This window comes from Ahaetulla prasina, chromosome 1 (assembly GCF_028640845.1).
Source record: "Ahaetulla prasina isolate Xishuangbanna chromosome 1, ASM2864084v1, whole genome shotgun sequence".
In the NCBI taxonomy this organism is placed as follows: Eukaryota; Metazoa; Chordata; class Lepidosauria; order Squamata; family Colubridae; genus Ahaetulla; species Ahaetulla prasina.
Genome location: NC_080539.1, coordinates 179,371,814 through 179,392,360, shown reverse-complemented (window position 1 = coordinate 179,392,360; position 20,547 = coordinate 179,371,814). Strand labels below are relative to the sequence as shown.

At 40.0% G+C, this 20,547-nt stretch overlaps 1 protein-coding gene across 1 annotated transcript in view; it reads left to right on the top strand.

Annotated features, from left to right (window-relative positions):
* Window positions 1–20,547, top strand: part of PKHD1 (PKHD1 ciliary IPT domain containing fibrocystin/polyductin) — a 292,871-nt gene that overhangs the window by 62,670 nt on the left and 209,654 nt on the right. The window contains 1 exon segment of the mRNA XM_058181645.1: window positions 3,561–3,711. Within this exon segment, the coding sequence (XP_058037628.1) occupies window positions 3,561–3,711 (151 nt within the window).

The window sequence follows — 20,547 nt, the reverse complement described above, 5'->3', positions numbered from 1 at the left end:
GCCTGGTCCAAAGCAAAATCTACAGAATACTGAAGTGGGGGCGGGGGGATTAGGAATTATGAAATACAGGTACACAAAAAACTTTATCTCAATTATGTTGGTTTACTGCATAAAAATGCAATATCAGCAATTGTATGAAGCATTATTATTATTATTATTAATAATAATAATAATAATAATAATAATAATAATAATAATAATAATAATAATAATATTTTAATTTTTATACCGCCCTTCTCCCGAAGGACTCAGGGCGGTGAACAGCCAAGTAAAACAATACAATATATTACAATAAAAACTATTTAAAAAACTTATTCCATATGGCCTAAATTTAAATATAAAATACATAATATAAAAATAAACCCCATTTAAAATGAATTAAAAACCCCTATTAAGCCAGTCCTGCTTGGAAGAATAGGTATGTTTTCAGCTCGCGGCGAAAAGTCCGGAGGTCAGGAAGTTGTCGAAGTCCTGGGGGAAGCTCGTTCCAGAGGGTAGGTGCCCCCACAGAGAAGGCTCTCCCCCTGGGGGTCGCCAGCCGACACTGTTTGGCTGACGGCACCCTGAGGAGACCCTTTCTATGGGAGCGTACCGGTCGGTGGGAGGCATGTGGTAGCAGAAGGTGGTCCCGAAGATATCCTGGTCCTATGCCATGGAGCGCTTTGAAGGTGATAACCAATATCTTAAAGTGCACCTGGAAGACCACAGGTAGCCAGTGCAGTCTGCGCAGGATTGGCGTTATATGGGAGCCACGAGTGGCTCCCTCTATCACCCGCGCAGCTGCATTCTGGACCAACTGAAGCCTCCGGGTGCTCCCCAAGGGGAGCCCCATGTAGAGAGCATTGCAGTAGTCCAGGCGAGAAGTGACGAGGGCGTGAGTGACCGTGCATCCCGGTCTAGAAAGGGGCGCAACTGACGGACCAGGTGAACCTGGTAAAAAGCTCTCCTGGAGACGGTCGCCAAATGATCTTCAAAAGACAACCGTCCATCCAGGAGAACACCCAGATTGCGCACCCTCTCCATTGGGGCCAATGATTCGCCCCCAACAGTCAGCCGTGGTTGCAGCTGGCTGTACCGGGATGCCGGCATCCACAGCCACTCAGTCTTGGAGGGGTTGAGCTTGAGCCTGTTTCTCCCCATCCAGACCCGCACAGCCTCCAAACACCGAGACAACACTTTGACAGCTTCATTGGGGTGGTCAGGGGTGGAAATGTACAGCTGGGTGTCATCCACGTACAGTTGATAACTCACCCCAAAACCACTGATGACCTCACCCAGTGGCTTCATATAGATGTTGAACAGGAGAGGCGAGAGAACCGACCCCTGTGGCACCCCACAAAGGAGGTGCCTCGAGGTCGATCTCTGCCCCCCTGCCAACACCGTCTGCGATCGGTCAGAGAGATAGGACGAGAACCACCGAAACATGGTGCCTCCCACTCCTAAACTCCCCAACCGTCGCAGCAGGATACCATGGTCGATGGTATCGAAAGCCGCTGAGAGATCTAGGAGAACCAGGGCAGAGGAATAACCCCTATCCCGGGCCCTCCAGAGGTCATCCACCAATGCGACCAAAGCTGTCTCCGTGCTGTACCCGGGTCGGAAACCGGACTGGAACGGGTCTAGATAGACAGATTCCTCCAGGTACTGGGGTAACTGATGTGCCACCAGCGAAAGTTGGAGACTGGACGATAGTTACCCAAAACAGCTGGGTCCAGGGAGGGCTTCTTGAGGAGGGGCCTCACCACCGCCATTGATCTTGCAAGCAGACGCATTGTGGATTTAAGGCAGATAGACCACCAGTGGTCCTTCAAATGTTGGACTTCAACTTTCATGATACTCCATCACTGCTAAGGTTCATGGCAACTAAACCATATTCGGAAAGCAGTATGTTGCCAATTCCTGGTTTTAAGCTATAGATCACGGTCCCACCTGATTAACTAGGCACCAGTTTCTTAATGGCATACATTGGCCTGATGTTCAGGGAAGTGGCTACATTATTGAAAGTTATTGCTATTCAGCTTGCAATTGCGCAACACTCTGTTTTGAATATACAATAATTAAGGTATACCTGACAGCTCCTATATAGTAAACTGTAATCTGGATTTTCTGCCATACTGAGATCTTACTACTGATACTTTTTTTTTTTTGCAATTTCTCTACAGTTTCCAAAATTGTCCACACACTCCTTGCCCCAATGAATTTGTTTATAAGCATATCTTACTTGATTGGGATTAATTTATTAGGAAAAAAAAAGGATGGTCTGCATTAGATAGCAAATGATGTCTTGTCTGGATATCTGTAATGATTTGGGTACCCAGGATACAGGCCAGATTTTTAGTACATTTCCTGCTAATTCTTGGGGTGTTAAGATTTCAAAAAGAGTAGCAAAAAGTGAGAATGTAACAGTCCTGTGGCCAGCTTGCAGAGTGATTTAATAAACAGTTTTATTAGCTCCTCTGATGACCGAGACAATAATTATTGCTGAAGGCAATCTTGCAACTATTCTCTTTTTTGCAGTTACAAACATGGCTTGTGGGGATGGGGATTCATCTTTTCATAGTGACATCTTAAGTCACAGGAGTAAAAAGAAGTTGGCAACTCTAATGAGGAAATGCTCCCCTGGTTTTGGTGATGACAGGAAAGGCCAAACTTTCAGCACCAAAGTTCTGACTGCCTTTCACACAGTCTTAAGGATTAGTAAACCTGAAATTTGTTAATGCATTTGGAACACATACTAATCATTGTTCGGTATATAGACATAGATATTAGAATCTTAAACGCTTGCCACTCTAGTAGGCAGCTGTCAACAAGCAGAGCTAATTAAGAATGACCCTTTATTTGTTTTCCCCCTGATTATTATGAGTATCTTTCACTCCATCTACCACTTCCTAATGTGAACAGAGATTGTATAGAAAGGGGCCCCACTAAACTAACTGGCACATATATCGAATCTGCTTAGCCTGGGCTGTTAAGTAAGTTTAATTAATTTACCAAGTTAATGTTCCAGTGGTAGCATGAAAGCATCATTGCTATCAGCTGGGTAGCAGGAATTGGAACCCTAAATGAGCTCATTTTTTCACAGTTGGAATTAGGGACCAGTTAGCCAGTTATATGGTTTTCCAATTTCTGCACTTGCCCTAAGGGAGTTGCAAGTTATTCATTCCCCAGGATTAAGTGTGAGTAAGAAAAAATAGCTACTTGGGATTTACTTCCATCTTTGACTCAAGCAGTGTCTATTCTCTTTAGTTTTCTGCCCTAGAAGTGAATGTGTATGTGTGTTATTTTGAGAGGCTGGCAGTACAGCATCTCTAAGAAATGTTTCCTATGTGTATTTTTTTGTTGGAAAGGTTTGCAGATAAAGGTGCATGTATGTGTGTAGGGGAGGGAAAGCAAAACAAACAATAAAAGAATGGAAACAAAATTACAGAAATTTGCAAAGTTTGACAAATGGTGGTCTGGAGTTGCCACAAGCTAATGGCTTGCGATGATTAATAAGAGTAAAAATAATTGCATTTCATTAAGATTGATGACACCCCATTTAACCTCCCTTCTCGTTTCAGCCCTAAAGTGGAAAGAGATGAAGTTCTCATCTATAATAGCTCCTGTAACATTACCATGGAAACTGAGGCAGAGATGGAGTGTGAGGGACCTAATCAGCCAATTACCGCCAAGATTACTGAGATATGGAAAAACTGGGGCCAGAACACTCAGGTATAATCAAATCTTTTTTATAGACTGATTCAAACAGCTTAAAATTAAATTTGTAATATTGTGTACATTTAAGTGAAAAAAATAAATAAACCTTAGGCCAGGCAGAGGCAATATATAATTTTAAATGCTTTCCAACTGAATAGCCGATCTAATGCACAGCAAAGGAACTAATTCTTAACTATGGTTAACCACATTTTAATAAATATGAATGAGGCCTGCTATATTTAATTGCTTTCTGTTGTCTCTTTATTTTTGCAAGCTCTTTTCTTATAAATGACGCTTCTTCCTGCCTCTGATGCTGCAATCAGAGATCACAATCACAGATTTTTTCCCCCTGAGTTATTATGGTCTGTTCTCATGTTCTTCAGGCAATGGGCTATTAGGTAGTTGAAACAGGAAGATGATAAGCTTTATTGGAATATGGAGTAGCAGTTAGATACTTCTTGCATACTGCCAGATTTTTTTAAAGAAATCATGTTGCCTCTTCAGTCCTTATGAAAGAATTAAAATAATTGAAACTATTTGTGAGTTGTGTTATTTGGAATAACATGGAGTTAATCAATTGATGTGTCATTCCTGCATTCCATTAATATCTGTAAGAAATATAAATATTTGCTTATACTTCTCTGTCTTTCTTTCCTTTGGTCCATATTTTGACTGCTGTAGGAATTCTATGTGTACACACGTATCTATTGTGTAACATTCAAGTTATTTTTGTCAATTTTTGTCCCAAAAACTGGTAGTTTCTGTGCTGTTCAGACAAGTTCAGGGCAAAGGCCAAAAATAAATTCATGCAGATGGTATACTTACGTCCATTGGATGTATTTAAATTCCAGTAAGTATAATTAATACCCAGTGAAGTCCTTTTTTTCCTCAATTCAGCCTGTGTATATACTACTTATGATTTCCTCAGTTGGGAGACATGTAATCTGCCAAGAGTCATTGCATTGCAGTGCGTAACAAATTGAATAAGTAAATAAAAATAAACGGAAACATTTTTAGTGTAAATTTAGGTAGATGGAGAAAATGACAAGAAAATCTTCTGGCATAGTTTTCAGTTTGAGTAGATTTTTTTTCCTCATGGAGGCAGCTCATGAACTTAGTCTTTTCATTATAGAGGTCTTTGCAGTTTAGCAGTAATTCCTTTTACCTTTTATCTTCTGGAAATGATAGGTAGAAAATGGTTTCAGGTTTAGGAGATGAGAAAATAGTCTGGAGATGAGCCTTTAAAATTAAAACATTATTTAAATAAATGAGTTTGTGGAAATGATAGGAGAATAAAACTTTAACTTGGCACAGGGGTTGTAAGTTGGTCCTTTTTACATAGAGCCTGTGGGAGACTTTTAATTAGCATCTGTCGTACCAAGAATGAATGAATATAGAATTTGGTTTCTTTAAATTTTCCTGGCTTATATTTTCTTATAATTTCTTATAATTTTATAATTTTCTGGCTTATTCCTGGCTTAGGGTCTTGATCTGGCCCTGTGCTACTTATTGTCATTCCTTTCTTTAATTAATATTGTGAGACGGGAAACCTGGGACAGCCAGGCATCTACTTTTTGATATTTTTGATCTCTCATCTCAGCCACTACTATACATTTTCCTGAAGTCCCGGAACCAAATTCAGAATGAGAGACAAGGCAGACAAGATTGATTTTTTTTTTTTTAGTGGGGCAGGGGATGACAACTTTTCTTCACAAACTGAATGAAGTAAGAAGGGTCCATTTAGTAGGCCATCAAGTCCAAACTCCTGTTCTCTGTAGGAATATAAGAGAAAGGATTCATGACTGACAGATGTCCTTTCTTTGCTTGATCACACTCAATGAATGGGAGCTCACTGACTCTCTGAGGGATTAGTTCCAGGGTCCTACTTTTAAGTGGCTTTACTCTTAAAAGTCCCCCTCCCCCACCCATAGTATTCAACTGGTTTCCACCTTCCCATCTTTTGGATTAAAGTCTGAAATGAGGGAGGTTCTGTGATTACCATCTAGCAGCTTTTGCACAAGTAAACAGTCAAGATGTCTATTTGCTATTGTATCCGAGAAGCCACACCACGCTTGGGGGCAAGAGTGCAATCAAGAGTTCCATTTCTATTTGCCACAAAAGAGTCTGGGCAGCATTAAATAGATGGGGCTGCTCTTACTTGTGTTGCGCTGTTGATGTGAATGATCTAGGAAAGAAATGTTTGTGAAGAAGATAATTAAACTGTAAGATTGTGTAGCTGTCTTCACAACTATATATTACCGGGATGCTTGTTTTCTTAGTGATGCAAATGGTTGCCAAGTCTGTCACATTACATAGCTGAGGGATTGGAAATGCTGACCGTTTCACACTGAGAAATACAGTTAGGGACTATTCATGTGAATCATGTCAGTGTAAAGATAGTTTATGTTTCTAACAATGGTTTGGAAATGAGGAAATAAAATGGAGTATATTACTTCAGACTACAGTTTAATTGTTAAAATCATAAGTTATGGTTTAATTTATAATTTATAAGTTATAAATTACCGCTCCAATCTTGATTGCAGAAAATATGACTTCAGTAACAGAGTTGTTAATACTTGGAATACATTACCTGACTGTGGTCTCTTCCCAAAATCCCCAAAGTTTTAACCAAAAACTGTCAACTATTGACCTCACCCCATTCCTAAGAGGTCTGTAAGGGCATAAGAGCACAAGGATGCCAACTGTCCCTGTCCTACTGTTTCCTTTCATTATATCCAATTAATATAGTTATTACATACCGTATATACTCGAATATAAGCCGATCCGAGTATAAGCCGAGGTCCCCAATTTTACCCCAAAAACTGGGGTAAACTGGGGACTCGAGTATAAGCCGAGGGTGGGAAATGAGGCACCTACCGGTTGAAACCTCCCTCCTCAGCTGAGAAGGCTGGCGGCTCCCCGCCCCGCCCTCTCACTGCACCGGCAGGGCTTCCGTCCGGTAAAATGTGAAAAAAAGAAAAAAAAAAACTCGAGTATAAGCCGTATATACTCGAGTATAAGCCGAGGGGCTTAAAAAAAAAAAAACTCGAGTATAAGCCGTATAGACCCGAGTATAAGCCGAGGGGACGTTTTTCAGCACAAAAAACGTGCTGAAAAACTCGGCTTATACTCGAGTATATACGGTACTTATGTTTATATATATATATTGTATAGTTATTTCATGCTTATGCTTATATATACTGTTGTGACAAAATAAATAAATAAAATAAATAAATATAATTAACAGAAATGTTATCTGTGGAATTGGAAATAATGATTTGGTTCTCTGTAAGTTTTGGTAATCTAACAGGAGTAGGAATACATAGCTTTGTATCCTGGGAAGGAGCATTTATAGAGGGTAATTTCATGCATAGAAAATTTACTACAGTCATTGAAACATTTTCATTGTTATGTTGCAAAGAGTTCCACATAGAATACATATATACAAAGAAATTATAGTCTGAAGTTGTGAATTTGGAATTTAAATTTCCTGCCAATTAGCTTTAATGAATGAGCACCCATCAATTTCATTCTGAGGAAGAATAAATATCTATTCTCTATCTGCCATCAATGATTATCTTTATTCCACTTCCCTTATAGATTTTTATTATCTGTAGACAGTTTAGCAATAGCACTTAGACTTATATACTGCTTCACAGTGCTTTACAGCCCCCTCTAAGTGGTTTACAGAGTCAGCATATTGCCCCCAACAATGTGTGTCCTCCTGTTACTGACTTCGGAAGGATAGAAAGCTGAGTCTACCTTTAGCCGGTAGGACACGAACTGTCGAATTGTTGGCAGTCGGCAATCAGCAGAATTAGCCTGCAATACTGCATTTTAACCACTGTGCCAGTACGGCTCATGATTTTAACAACTAAACTGTAGTCTGAAGTAATATACTCCATTTTATTGCCTCATTCCCAAACCATTCTGTTAGAAACATAATGATTTTGTATTTTGTATATTTGCTGTTGATCATATTGATCAAATGACATAGCAAATGTATGTACACACACACACACACACACACACACACACACACACAGAGAGAGAGAGAGAGAGAGATCAGTTATTTGATTTAGCTCACATAGTTAGTTGCTGTTCTTTTGGAGATGTATTCAGTTGATGCTGCCATTTTCTTGTTACACCACATGCAGCCATTCTTTCTAAAATAAATATGAATTGCAGAATCTTGAGTGTGTCAACTGAAGCCTAAGTAGAAGTATGTGTTGAGGAGGAGCAGATAGGTCAGATAAGTGGTTTCAATTTTACTTGACAGCCTCTTGCTAAGATTTATGGCACTGTGCAGTATATGCATGCTTCTACATAAAGGCTTTAATCATGTCATACAAACTGCCCTTCCCTTCCCACTGGAAATAATGGTGCCAGTCAAAAAAATACATTAATGGCCTCTTGTATGTTGGGTTACAGTAATGGTGCTATTAGCAAAAGGTACAAAATGTCAGAAAAGTAATGGGACTTCACTTTTTTCCTTATACGTGGACATCTCTAAGGAATTTAGACAGTTCTGCATGCATTGGTTCACCAAATGTCTTATCAGTTGGCATCTAACTTCATTGGCATTAGCAAAATAAATTCATGTTAACACATACTTGATAATTTGGGGAAATTCTGATATTGAGATAATGACAGATCAACGTTTCACCATTCTTCCTTTATGAGAAAGCAAGTCATATTTTACTTCCACAAGTAGCAATTCATTAAACTCCATTCAAAAGATCTTTCTTTCTTTCCTCTGCTTCAAATTATGTATTGTAAATATTTATATAATGCTTGAGAATGATAAGTCTACTTAATTTTACTCTTTTTTTGGTAAAAGTATATGAAGTAGAATTTTATAGGCTTACTAATGTAGTATACAATATGTATACTGTATAAGATATAGTATGTAAGCATGCACAGTTGCAAACCTATTATAATCAATATACTTTTTTTAGAACTGAGAACAGACTTGCGGCAAATATCAGAAACTGTCCTTATATTTCTGGACATTATTTTGCTTTAGTAGCATTTTCCAGATTCTGCTGCTTTGTTTTGACCAAACAAAATCCATCTTTGCATGTTAGATGCTGCCTGCAGAACAAATGAACACGTAGCTAAGTAATAGTCTCTCTGACTTCCTTCTGAAGTGTTAACCGTGGAGCCGTGGTGGCACAGTGGTTAGAATGCAGTATTGCAGGCTACTTCTGCTGACTGCCAACTGTCAGCAATTTGGCAGTTCAGTTCTCACCAAGCTCAAGGTTGACTCAGCCTTCCATCCTTCCGAGGTAGGTAAGATGAGGACCCAGATTGTTGGGGGCAATAAACCGCTCAGAGAGGGCTGTAAAGCACTGTGAAGTGATCTATAACTTTATTGCTATTCCATCTGGGTGAATAGTCATTTGATTTCTGTGATTTGCACTGTGGATTAAATGGGTGAAATAATTTGATGAAATATCAGCAAATGCTGGACTGCAGATTTGGGGAAAGATGAAAGGGCAGCTTGTTGGAAACTGGGTAATGAATTAGACTGGATGGAACAGAGTTGACTGTAGTAAGCCTTCCATTTTGTAAAGGCTTCTGATAGACACAGTTGTAGGAATTATGTTGTAATATCAGAAATTGATTAAAAAAGCAATGTATGGGGGTTTCTTGGCTTCTGTTGGCTATACCATCACACGATGGCCAAAGGATGAGGACAGCAATGCATTATCACTCATACGTTAAATATTTTGCATATCTTTCATACATATTCCTAGACCAGAAAAAACTAACCAGTGGGAAACATAATATTATACATGTAAGAGATAATAAATACAAGAAAATTTTAAGAAGAACTTAACAGTATTTCCTGAGCATTTGTTCCACAGGCCTTTCTTGTTACTGCCATACAAACTCTTATGACTCATCCTTGATGAGAACTGGTTTATTAGAATCCATTTAATATTGATTTTGACTTTAGGACATGGCTTTCCCAGATCTCACAGATTTCCAGACTCCAATCCTTGACGTGTTAGCCTTCTCCTTCTCTTCCCTCCAAGTGTTCCCAGCAATGTTTACTTCTTTGTTATTTGGCAAGTGGCCTTCTGCTAGGATGACAGGAGAGGGAGGAAGCACCAGTGAGCAACTTGCACTTCTAGGCATGTACTAGTAAGGACTGAAGTGGGAATCTGATTGCTTTCTCTGCAGTAGCTGCAATACATCTTAATCTGGGGAAGATAAAATCTAAAAGCACAAGAATTCGTTTTCTTTCTTCCTATATAAGACTTAAAGCTATTCTTCCTGCTGTTTCTTAATTTTTTTCCTTGCAAGTTCACTTTTTGCAAGATGAACTTATTGAGCATTAAATAGGCTTGAATTGTATTATTGCCTCTGCCTACTTTTTCAAATCACATCAGCATTTTTGAGCTGGAAGATTTAAGCATCAAAAAAGTGAAGTCACCTCTTGATTCAACTTTCAAGGATTTAGTCTCATGTATCTAATATCACACCTACCCAACCATCCCCACTCACTCCTCTCCAAACGATTAATATTAATTTCTTAATATTTTTAATTTCTTATAGTCTTACTCTAAGTATGGTTGCTTCTGCTTTAAGCATTCGTTCTCCTGCCATTACATATTGAGGGACTTTTTGCTGGACATTTTGGACATTGGACATCGATTGAAGGGACATATTCAAGTTTTGATGAGTTTTTATTTATTAGTTCAATGTAATGGCTACCCATCTCAAATGAATTATTCTAACCGCTAATTGTGTTCAAAAATATAAATAACAGAAAGGCAAAAAACAAAACAAAAACATCAAAGAACAGCCATGGTGAAAATAAATCTATCAAGAACAATTTACACAACCAATTTAGGGACTCAGTTCCACCTCTTTCCGTCAGGCCCAGTGGCAGAACCAAGTGTTTAAGGACTTACAGAAGCCTGGCAGGTCAGGACCAATATGATTTCTAGGAACCTGATGTTCTAAATTATGAGTGCCACAACAGAAAAGGCTCTCTTCCGGGTTTCTACCAGATAACACTCCTTAATAGATGGAAAGGGACACGGTGGCTCAGGGGCTAGGACGTTGAGCTTGTTGATCGAAAGGTTGGCAGCTCAGCGGTTCGAATCCCTAGTGCTGCCGTGTAACGGGGTGAGCTCCTGTTACTTGTCCCAGCTTCTGCCAACCTAGCAGTTTCAAAAGCACGTAAAAATGCAAGTAGAAAAAATAGGGACCACCTTTGGTGGGAAGGTAACAGCGTTCCGTGCGCCTTTGGTGTTGAGTCATGCCGGCCACATGACCATGGAAACGTCTTCGGACAGCGCTGGCTCTTCGGCTTTGAAATGGAGATGAGCACCGCCCCCTAGAGTCGGCAACGACTAGCACATATGTGCGAGGGAAACCTTTATCTTTTAATAGATAGAAGCTCGAGTAAATCACTTTATAGGTCACAACCACCCCCTTGAGTTGAACCCAGAAGCACTCTGGCAACCTATGGAGCTCATGAAGCAAAGATGTGCACCAAACATAACAGCTTGTGCTGTTACTTTCTGTACCAGGTGGTCTTCAAGGGCAGCAGGTCTGAAGTACAGAGGCCATTGTAGTAGCCCATTCAGGAAGTGACTAGAGCAGGAGTGTCAAACTGGCGGCCCATGGGCCAGATGCATCATGTGCAGGCCACGCCCACCCCAGCTCCGCAAAGGCAAAAAATGTCATGATACATCACATGACGCGATTGAGTTTGACACCTATGTACAAGAGCATAGGTGACTGCAAGTGGGGCCTCATGTTCTAGGAACAGGTACAAGTGAAGAACAAAAAGCTATGTAAAGATCCCTCTGGTCATAGCTGCCAACTTTTCTTCAAATAGGAGTCATGAATTCCCCCCCTCCCTGGACTGCACGTGCTGGTTCTGTTTGGGGAAAGATCACTGTATTCAGAATTAAAGATGGAAAATTCCTGGAATCAGGAAGCTGTAGCAATAGCAATAGCACTTAGACTTATATACCACTCCATAATGCTTTACAGCCCTCTCTAAGTGCTTTACAGAGTTAGCATATTGCCCCCAACAATCTGGGTCCTCATTTTATCAACCTCAGAAGAACAGAAGGTGGAGTCAACCTTGATTAAACTCCTGGCTGTGGAAAGAGTTAGCCTGCAATACTGCATTCTACCATGGGTCCTTCAAGTTGTAATACCTGAAGTCACTCAGATATGTTAGGGTTGAACTAAAGCTTGTTCTTTCCCATCCAAACCCCCACAATCTCCAAGAGAGAATGTCCACAGCATTGCCTGGGCAGATAGGAATGGAGCTGTAGAGCTGGGTATCATCTGCATACTTACGCCATGCCGTTGAATAACTATACCCAGTGGTTTCATGTAGATGTTAAACTCCAAGAGAAGAGAGAACTGAGACCTGCAGTACCCCACAAAGCAGGGGCCCAGGAGCTGAAACTCTTTTCCACTGTCAAGGCTGACAGGAACTTATCCTAGAGAAAGGGGGGGGGAATCCCTGAGCATAATATAGTACCATCCATTCTTTCAATATCATTACTTATGCTAGCCTTCTGGATTCAGAAGGATATCATAAGTAACGGTATTGAAAACCACTAAATTAGGGGTGTCCAAACTCGGCAACTTTTAGACTTGTGGATTTTAACTCCCAGTTTTTTTAGACTTATGGATTTTAATTCTGGCAGTTGAAGTCCACAAGTCTTAAAGTTGCTGAGTTTGGACACTCCTGCACTAAGTGATCAAGAAAAACCAGGATCACTCCTATCAGAGGTCATACCCAAGCTTAAATATATTGTTTTGGTCCCATGCCCTCGTTTGAATCTGATTAAAAAGGATCCAAGTAATCCATTTCCTCCAGGGTTCTCTGGAGCATCTGCACAACCATCTTCTACCAAACTTTCTCCAGGAAGAGAAAGTTGGAAACTGGACCAAAGTTTCTAGTACTCTAGGGTTTAGTGATAGCTCTTGAGGAGTGGGAGAACCACTGCCTCTTTAACAGACAGCAGGACAAAGAGAAATTAATCACCCCAAATGTCACCATCTGGGAAGCCTTGACCACTCAGGCCTTGGATAACCAAGAGAGGCTCGTGGCTGTCATGCTGGCCATGAACTCTTGAGGTTTCTCTGACCCCACTTCTAGAGAAGGCAGACTAAAGTTCCCAGGACCATCTCTGGTCCCACATTATTTCCAGGCTTGCCAGCTTCAACTCTCACAGACAAGTTTTTCTCACATGAAAAATACAATCGTAATGTAAATCTAGCCATGTGATACCTGTTCCCTGATTCCCTGCTCTTGCTTTTGGTCCATTGCAAAGGACACTTCCACACTGCAGGCTAAGCTGCTGGTCAGAGTTGTCTTTGTAAAACCAACTTTAGATATTCCAGTGGACATTGAAATGAGTTGGCAACAAGACTAGACTGGTGCTCAGATCTGAAAATGATTGTTTTAAAATCTGTTTGGTCATTCTTCTGCTTTGTGCCCTTTCCATCCACCCAAGGAAGACAAACCTGCCTGGATGCTTCCTCATCAGACTGATCTATCTGTGCCAGTATTCTCCTTAGGGATTGTTCCTTCTTCGCCTAGATTCTTCCTTGTTAAAGAATAAGATCCTTCCTTGTTATAGTTTCTCTGGGCTTTTTTTTGTTTTCTTGCATGTTTGTGAGAAACTTCTCTTTCCTCACATTATCTCCTTTAACACAAGTCCTCCCTCATTCCTTTCCTTCCCCTTCCCCTTCCATACCACTGTGAGGTAAAATAAAGCAATAGAAACAGGTTGTTCTTGCATTCTTTCCATTCCTAACAAAATTGTAGATAAACAAAGAAGGAGTGAAAGTTCAGCTTCACAAAAACAAGGAAGCAGTCTTCCTATATTATAATTTAAAGGTATTTTTAAGGGAAGAGAAGCAAGGTTTGCAGCGCTAGGAGACAGGAGTTGAAAATCAAAGGGAGCATGCTAAGCAGACACTGAAACAATACTCACTGCAACATGTCATGGCTTGAATGGGGATTGAATACCTGGGGTGAGATACGTCTTTAGGCATTGTTGGATCAACCACAAGTTTTTGTATCTATAAGCCCAGCAGCCCAGGAGCAAATTAATGCCCAGGGCTATGATCAGCCCCTGGAGGAAAGGAGATGCCAGGCACTGCAGACAATCAGAACTGGGGCTGCCTTCAGACTGGAACAAAGTGTGACAGATTCTTCAATCTGTGAAACATAGAAGACTCTGGTTGGAAAACATGGATGCAGGGTGAATTTGCAATGGGCAGGGAGTAGGAGTAGAAGGATGTTGTCCTTTTCTATGTTTTGAGAATTATGTTGATCTATGCTGTGAAGGGTTAACTAGAAAACGCAGATCTGCCCATTTATCAATGTTCTAGTGTCCAAAGCATTTGGTTGCTGTCTGTTGAACAGAAATTTATTTTGTGATTAGCATTTGGTCCAATTCATATGAGCAAAAATATATTTTACCAATTTCTGGTAATTTGTTTTCTCCCAATAGAATTAGGGGAGCATCCCTTCGAAAAATAAAGTCAAGCACCTAGGAAGGAAATAAAGCACCTAGGCCCATGATGGTGAACCTATGGCATGCGGCCACAGGTGGCATGCAGAGCCCTCTCTCAATCACCCCAGCTCAGCTCAACCACGCGTGCCTCCCACTGGCCAGTTGATTTTTGGGTCTCTGCCATGCATGTGCGGGGCGCATGCAGGAGATGCACATGATTCATGGGGGTGTGGGGGCATGTGTGTATGTGTGGGGGAAGGGGGGAGCATGGGGGTCATGTGTGCATGCACGAGGGCCGGGGGAGCACATGGGGTTACGTGTGCATGCGCAGGGGGCGGGAGGTCATGCACTCATGTGGGGGGGTCACACGGGGGGTTCATGAGTGCATGCATGGGTGAGGAGGTCATGCATGCATGTGCAGGGGTAGGGGGGAGCACAGGGGTCATGTCCGTATGCACGGGGGGGCGGAGGAACTCGTGCATATATGCATGGGGGTGGGGGAGCACGGGTGGTCACGCACACATGCTCAGGGGGTTGGGGGGGTCAGGCGTGCATTGCATTATGGGTAAGCACACACTTTTGGCACACAATGACAAAAAGGTTAGTCATTACTGACCTAGGCCATACCCCATTCAACAGTCAGATAAGCAGAAACAGCATCAGAAAAATCATCCTAAACAAGAACCAGCCTTCCCCTCTCCAGAAAACAAAACAAAAAAAATCCTGACAGGGCAAGCTGCTATATATAAAAAAGTCAGCAAACCCTGCAATGATAATGTTATTTAATCTGGTAATGAAACATCTTCAAGAGAACCACCAAGCTTAAAGAACTAAGAATCCAACAATTTTATTTTACTTTTATTTTTAACAATCAAACTAGCCAATACAAAATGTGATATATTTATACTCACAACGTGCTTGGATATTAAAGTGAAATAAAGAAAGAAGACCCAGAAAGTTATATCATAAAGTAGATATTTCTTCTCCTGTATCCAAACTAACACTAATAGTGGTCCATATATTGGCAAAGAGCACATTTCAGAATTCAGTATTGCAAACTTAGACCCCATTCTCAGTCCCAAAATCCATAAGTTTTTATATCTTGATAATTCATAATATGAGAAGATCATACACACTGAATCCTTTACACAGAGCATTTGGTCTAAAGTCAGATTTAAAATTTTGTCATAATAGTAGGAAAATCTCAAATCAGTCATTGCTCCTCCTGTTAAATTGTTTTATTATAGAAAATGAATTAGTAATATTTATTGAAAAATATCTTGATAGAACATATGAGAAAATATTTAGTTACTAGATTGTCACACTTTTTTTTAATATTCTCACTACACCTCATTTTTCAGTTTTTCCATTCATACTGGTAACAAGGACCTAGCATTCTGCAGCCACTGAATTTGCTTAATTGTCACTAACCTCTGTTCTTTTCCTCTATACTCCCATCCTCCCCAATTCTTTAAATCTCAAAGTTCCCCTGAGAATGCCAATATCTGCTTGCTTCTCAAGAGACCAATTTTAGCTACTTATTTCATCATGGTAATTCAGCACCTGAGTTTGTCATTAATGCAGGATCATGATTAATGTATGCATAATTAAATTGTGTGTAAAAGCACAAACCACTGAGAATTCCTTTTCAAATCCCTTACATGTTCACTGTACCATGTAATTAACATGAGGAACCTATGTTTCTGTACATAATTCAGTTTAACCTACAAAAAATGCTGATTACCTGTCCCATAAGTCCTAATTAGCTCATGACTAGATGCCACCCTAAGTACTATGATTACACAGCAAAGTAATTGAAAAGTTGGTATATTGCTCAATTTCTATCTTTTCAATATCTAGTAAAATGTCAACTATCAAGATATAAGGTGCTGTATAAAATAGATTGAACATATATGAGAGTTATATTATCTCCTAGACTTAAGGGATGTTTGGGTCAGACTTAAATAACCTTGGACTATTATAGTTAATTATTATTCCATTTTATTGGATTGAATCTAATAATAATATAAAATGATTTAATAGAAATATTGGACTTCTATTTTAATCTGGGACCACTGGGTCAAGGAATGTTTCCAGGCAGATTCAACGTACATGCAGTGTAGATACAAGGCAAGCTACTAGATATACAAACAAGGAACAAATCTATGCTCACTAGGTGATGTTGCCTAGTTGGGTAATGAAAGACTTGCAAGCATACAAGCAAGCTCAGGTAGCACCATCTCATATCAACCCTGACCTACATAAATTCTCTTCTTTTGGAGCAATTGCATGAAGCTAGTGGAGGAAAGTGTTTATCTTTGATGCTGGTTAAGCTGAATGGATTTCCATTATGGAATTTTCAGGCTAGTGAGCCCAGATATGTGAAACTAAGCTGAATGTAAATGCTGTAGACTCAATACTTTTTTTAAAAATGCATTTTTTTTTAAAAAAAAGAAACATTTGAACTGACCAATTTATAGATTACATATATGATTGTTTCTTTGTCCCATAACAATAGTGATAATGTCTGCAACATCCATTAGTGTCCAAGTTATTTATTCCGAAATTTCATTTTATCCTTTTTCTTGATTGCCTATTTCATCTTACCTTCCATTGGAGGAGTTGTAGAGAACTCTGAAGCCTACTCATTTAGCTGTTCTAATAAGTGGTGATGAACTGGAATTTTAGATTTTGCCTTTTCTCTCTTTCATCATTTTATTTTCTCTCTTTGAAGTTGATAACCAGCTGTAGTTGTGTTGAAACTCAAGACATTATTTTATTTTAAAAGTAGCCTAGTTTATCTTCAGTGGACCTTTCAATGAAAATCAAAGTGGTAAAACCTAATTATAATAACTTCAGGGTAAAGAATGGCACAGGTCCTCTTTATGCAGGTATCTATTATTAATAATGACAGCAGTCAGCACTATCTGGGATTAAAATAGAATCACCTCTGTACATAAAGTAATTATCGATATTTGCATAAATTAAGAAAAAAATAAAAGCTTTATTGAAGGCAGAAACGAGCAAGAGGGATGGCTGAGTTACTGTTGGGCACATGAGGTTGGGAAGAGAAATGGAAAAACAGAACAGACAGGAGATAGTTTAGCTAGCCTAGAAAAGAGCATTGACTGAATAGTTGGAATTCACAATTTCATTACTGTAATGTCCCAAAGGTGCTTTTTCAAGAGGCAACTGGATTTTCTGGTTTTTCTTTGAAGACGTTTTGCTTCTCATCCAAGAAGCTTCTTCTGTTCTTGGATGAGAAGTGAAACATCTTCAAAGAAAAACCAGAAAGTTCAGTTGCCTCATGAAAAAAGCACCTTTGGGACAACCATGACCTGGATGATTGAGAATCTCCATATACATTCATCACTGTAAGTACCAATAATACTAATAATAACAATACCTTCCATATCAGATATTGTATTCTACCTTCCATGCTGAAAATGTAATGCAAAGTTCGATAATTGAGTTAGCAGGCCACATGTTTCCCGTTAATTCTAGTATACAAGACAGTAAGTAACCCATAATTGTGGAGAACATATGTCCCGTAATACCTGTTTTACAAATCACTATGATGCTCCAAGCCTTTTATTCCATACCATTGCCATTGTTTACATGCAGGTGGGTGAGTGGTGATGAACATGTATCAAAACCATCCCTTTTTCCCCTTCCGGGAAACATGTTAATATGCATACTTAGTGTTTCTTTAGCTTAGTTGTAGTTTGGCTGGTTACTGCTAATTACTCTATGCTGAGGCAGATTTCTGTCTTATTTCTATGTCTGTTACACCTGGCAGGTGGTTATTTATTTCCATCACCTCAATATATCTGTAGCAGAGAGAATGTAACTATACAGATCCTTCAGTCCCTCTGCTCCTGATTAACTTGTAGATTTTTCTTAAATCTTGCTGTCCAATTTCTCTATCTTCTGGGTAACTTGATTTAAAAATTAAATAAAAATGACACTGGAGTGCCTCCCCCCCCCCCGCCATAAGAACATTAAGGCCCGTGCAATTTATCTGCAGCAAGATGAAAAGTCTCAGGTTAAGGGCAGATACTGTTAGCATTTCCAAGAGATGTGACTTCTGCAAGGTTGTTAAACTGTGGAAGGAAAGCTAACATGGCTGCCTCAGTATCCACAGGCAATGTGAAGAGATAAATGGTTGACCCTGGCCTGTGTCAGGTTAGAATTGATGCCACTATCAGCTCCAGTGCCTTTCCAATGATTTTTTTTTTTTAAAAAAACATCTCTCTGATAGAGTGTGTTATCTAGTTACTGCCATGAGGGCAATAGCCTGCGGTGGGGTTGGGTAGGGAAAGGGAAGGAAAGAGAAGGAAAGAGAAGAGAAGATGGAAGAAGAAGGTCAATTTAAGAGGACAATCTTTGTCAGATTAAATGGGGGAAGAGCCTTGCTTTAAAAAAAGGAGTTTGGGAAATAAAAAAAAATGAAAATAGCTCCTAGGTGTAAGGACAGAGTATGGAAAATATGCTACTCCTCTCTTCCCCCGTACAGTAGAAGATGCACAAGGTTAGGCCTTGGGCAAAACTGAGAAACCCAGCACTGTTAACAAGTTGTAAAACATTGCATGAGGGAGAAAGATAATGCCATCTTTGTTTAAAGTCTGTGACATTTAAATTATCTCAACATTTCTAAAACATTCTCAAGATTCAGAATCTATACATTCTTTGTTTTATAAAATGATAGGAGCTTGACTGATCTTGAGCTTGTCTCATTTCTCGGCAGATGAAAAGCCCAAACTTTCCAGTTCCTTAATCCCTTTATTCTTGAATAACTGCTTCCACATATTCCATAATCACCCATAGTTTGCTAAAGTGTTATTTAGTGCATACCTGAGTAAAATGAAACGTTCCCATCAACCTATGCCATAGCTCCTACTGGGTCTTTATGAAAACTTTTTGTGTACATTTAAAAGTGAATTATATGCTTTATGTTTTGACTGGTGCATATTTTAAATGATTGTTGCTTTGTCCCTTTTGAAACTCTAATCTGTAAAGAAGGTGCCACTCTTGAAAAAAGAAATCAAATATAAAATTGCAGCAAAAAGCAAAATTGATTTATATTACTGGTCTCCTTAATCTACTGGAAGTACAGGTAGACTTGACTTATGGCCACATTGGGAGTGGAATTGCAGCTGTAAGTTGAGAGACCCACGTGATCAGACCCCGTTTTATGACCATTTTTACAGTGGTTGTTAAGCATATTGTCAAAAGTACAAATCCTGGAAAAAAATGCCAGAAACCAGCAAAAAATATCGCGAATTGTGGTCATATGTACACAGGGAGTGCCTGTGAACTACTTCTCAAACTGCTGAAATGCAGTCATGTAACCACATGGGTAGATAGCACAACATTTTGCAATGAGACCACTGTAACTCTAAAATTGAACTAGCTATAAACATTGCTACTTTTATAGCAAGTACTTTTCAGTGGTAGAGTTTTTATTCAACTAAATTGAATAAAAGAGAGTAAGTCTGAACACTAATATGTGCTTTCTGTTGCTTCCAGATTAAATGCATCAGACATAGAGAAAGCTCTATTTCTAGATGAACAATTAGGACATTTTGGGGGGGGGCAGCAGGGTAGCCTCAATATTAGCTATCATATCCAAGATTGTTTCTCTGGGGACTCAGTTCTTTATCTATTTTGTTTTGTTTTGTTGGAGAGTTACCCTCTTTATAATAAAAAGTTCTTTGATGCACATTAATCCCTTATTTCTTTCTCTCTCTCCACCCTTAAAACATGCTTTAATAATAACAGAATAACCGAATTGGGAGGGACCTTGTAGTTCATCTAATCCCACCTCTCACCCAAGCAGGAGACCCTACATCATTTCTAACAAATGTGTTGTGTCTTGCCCGCTCTCACAGCAGCCAGGGCCTTCTTATCTGCTCCCGAACACGGAGGAATGTATGCCTCCCGGCCCCAGTCCTGGCTCCATGCCCAGACAAGCTGAAGAGGAGGGGGCACCTCCCGGTCCCAGCCCTGGCTCCATGCCCAAGCAGGCTGCAGAGGAGGGAGCATCCCCCGGCCCCAGCCCTGGCTCCATGCCCAGGCAAACGGAGCAGCTAGACCCTTCCCCCTCCTCCACAGCATGTGAGCCTGAGGAAAGTTTATTTCCAACAGCTGCTGATTGGAGTGACCCTCGCATCAGAAGACTGGATAGGCGGAGGCAACAGAAGGAAGGGAGGGGCAGGCCTTAATGAGTGCTGAGTCATGGAGCCACACCCCATGGCCTATATAAAGGATCTGCTTTCTGGCAGTCTCTGAGTCAGGCAAAGTCGAACTTATCTTGCTGAAGTCACTTTCTGGTCTCCTGCCT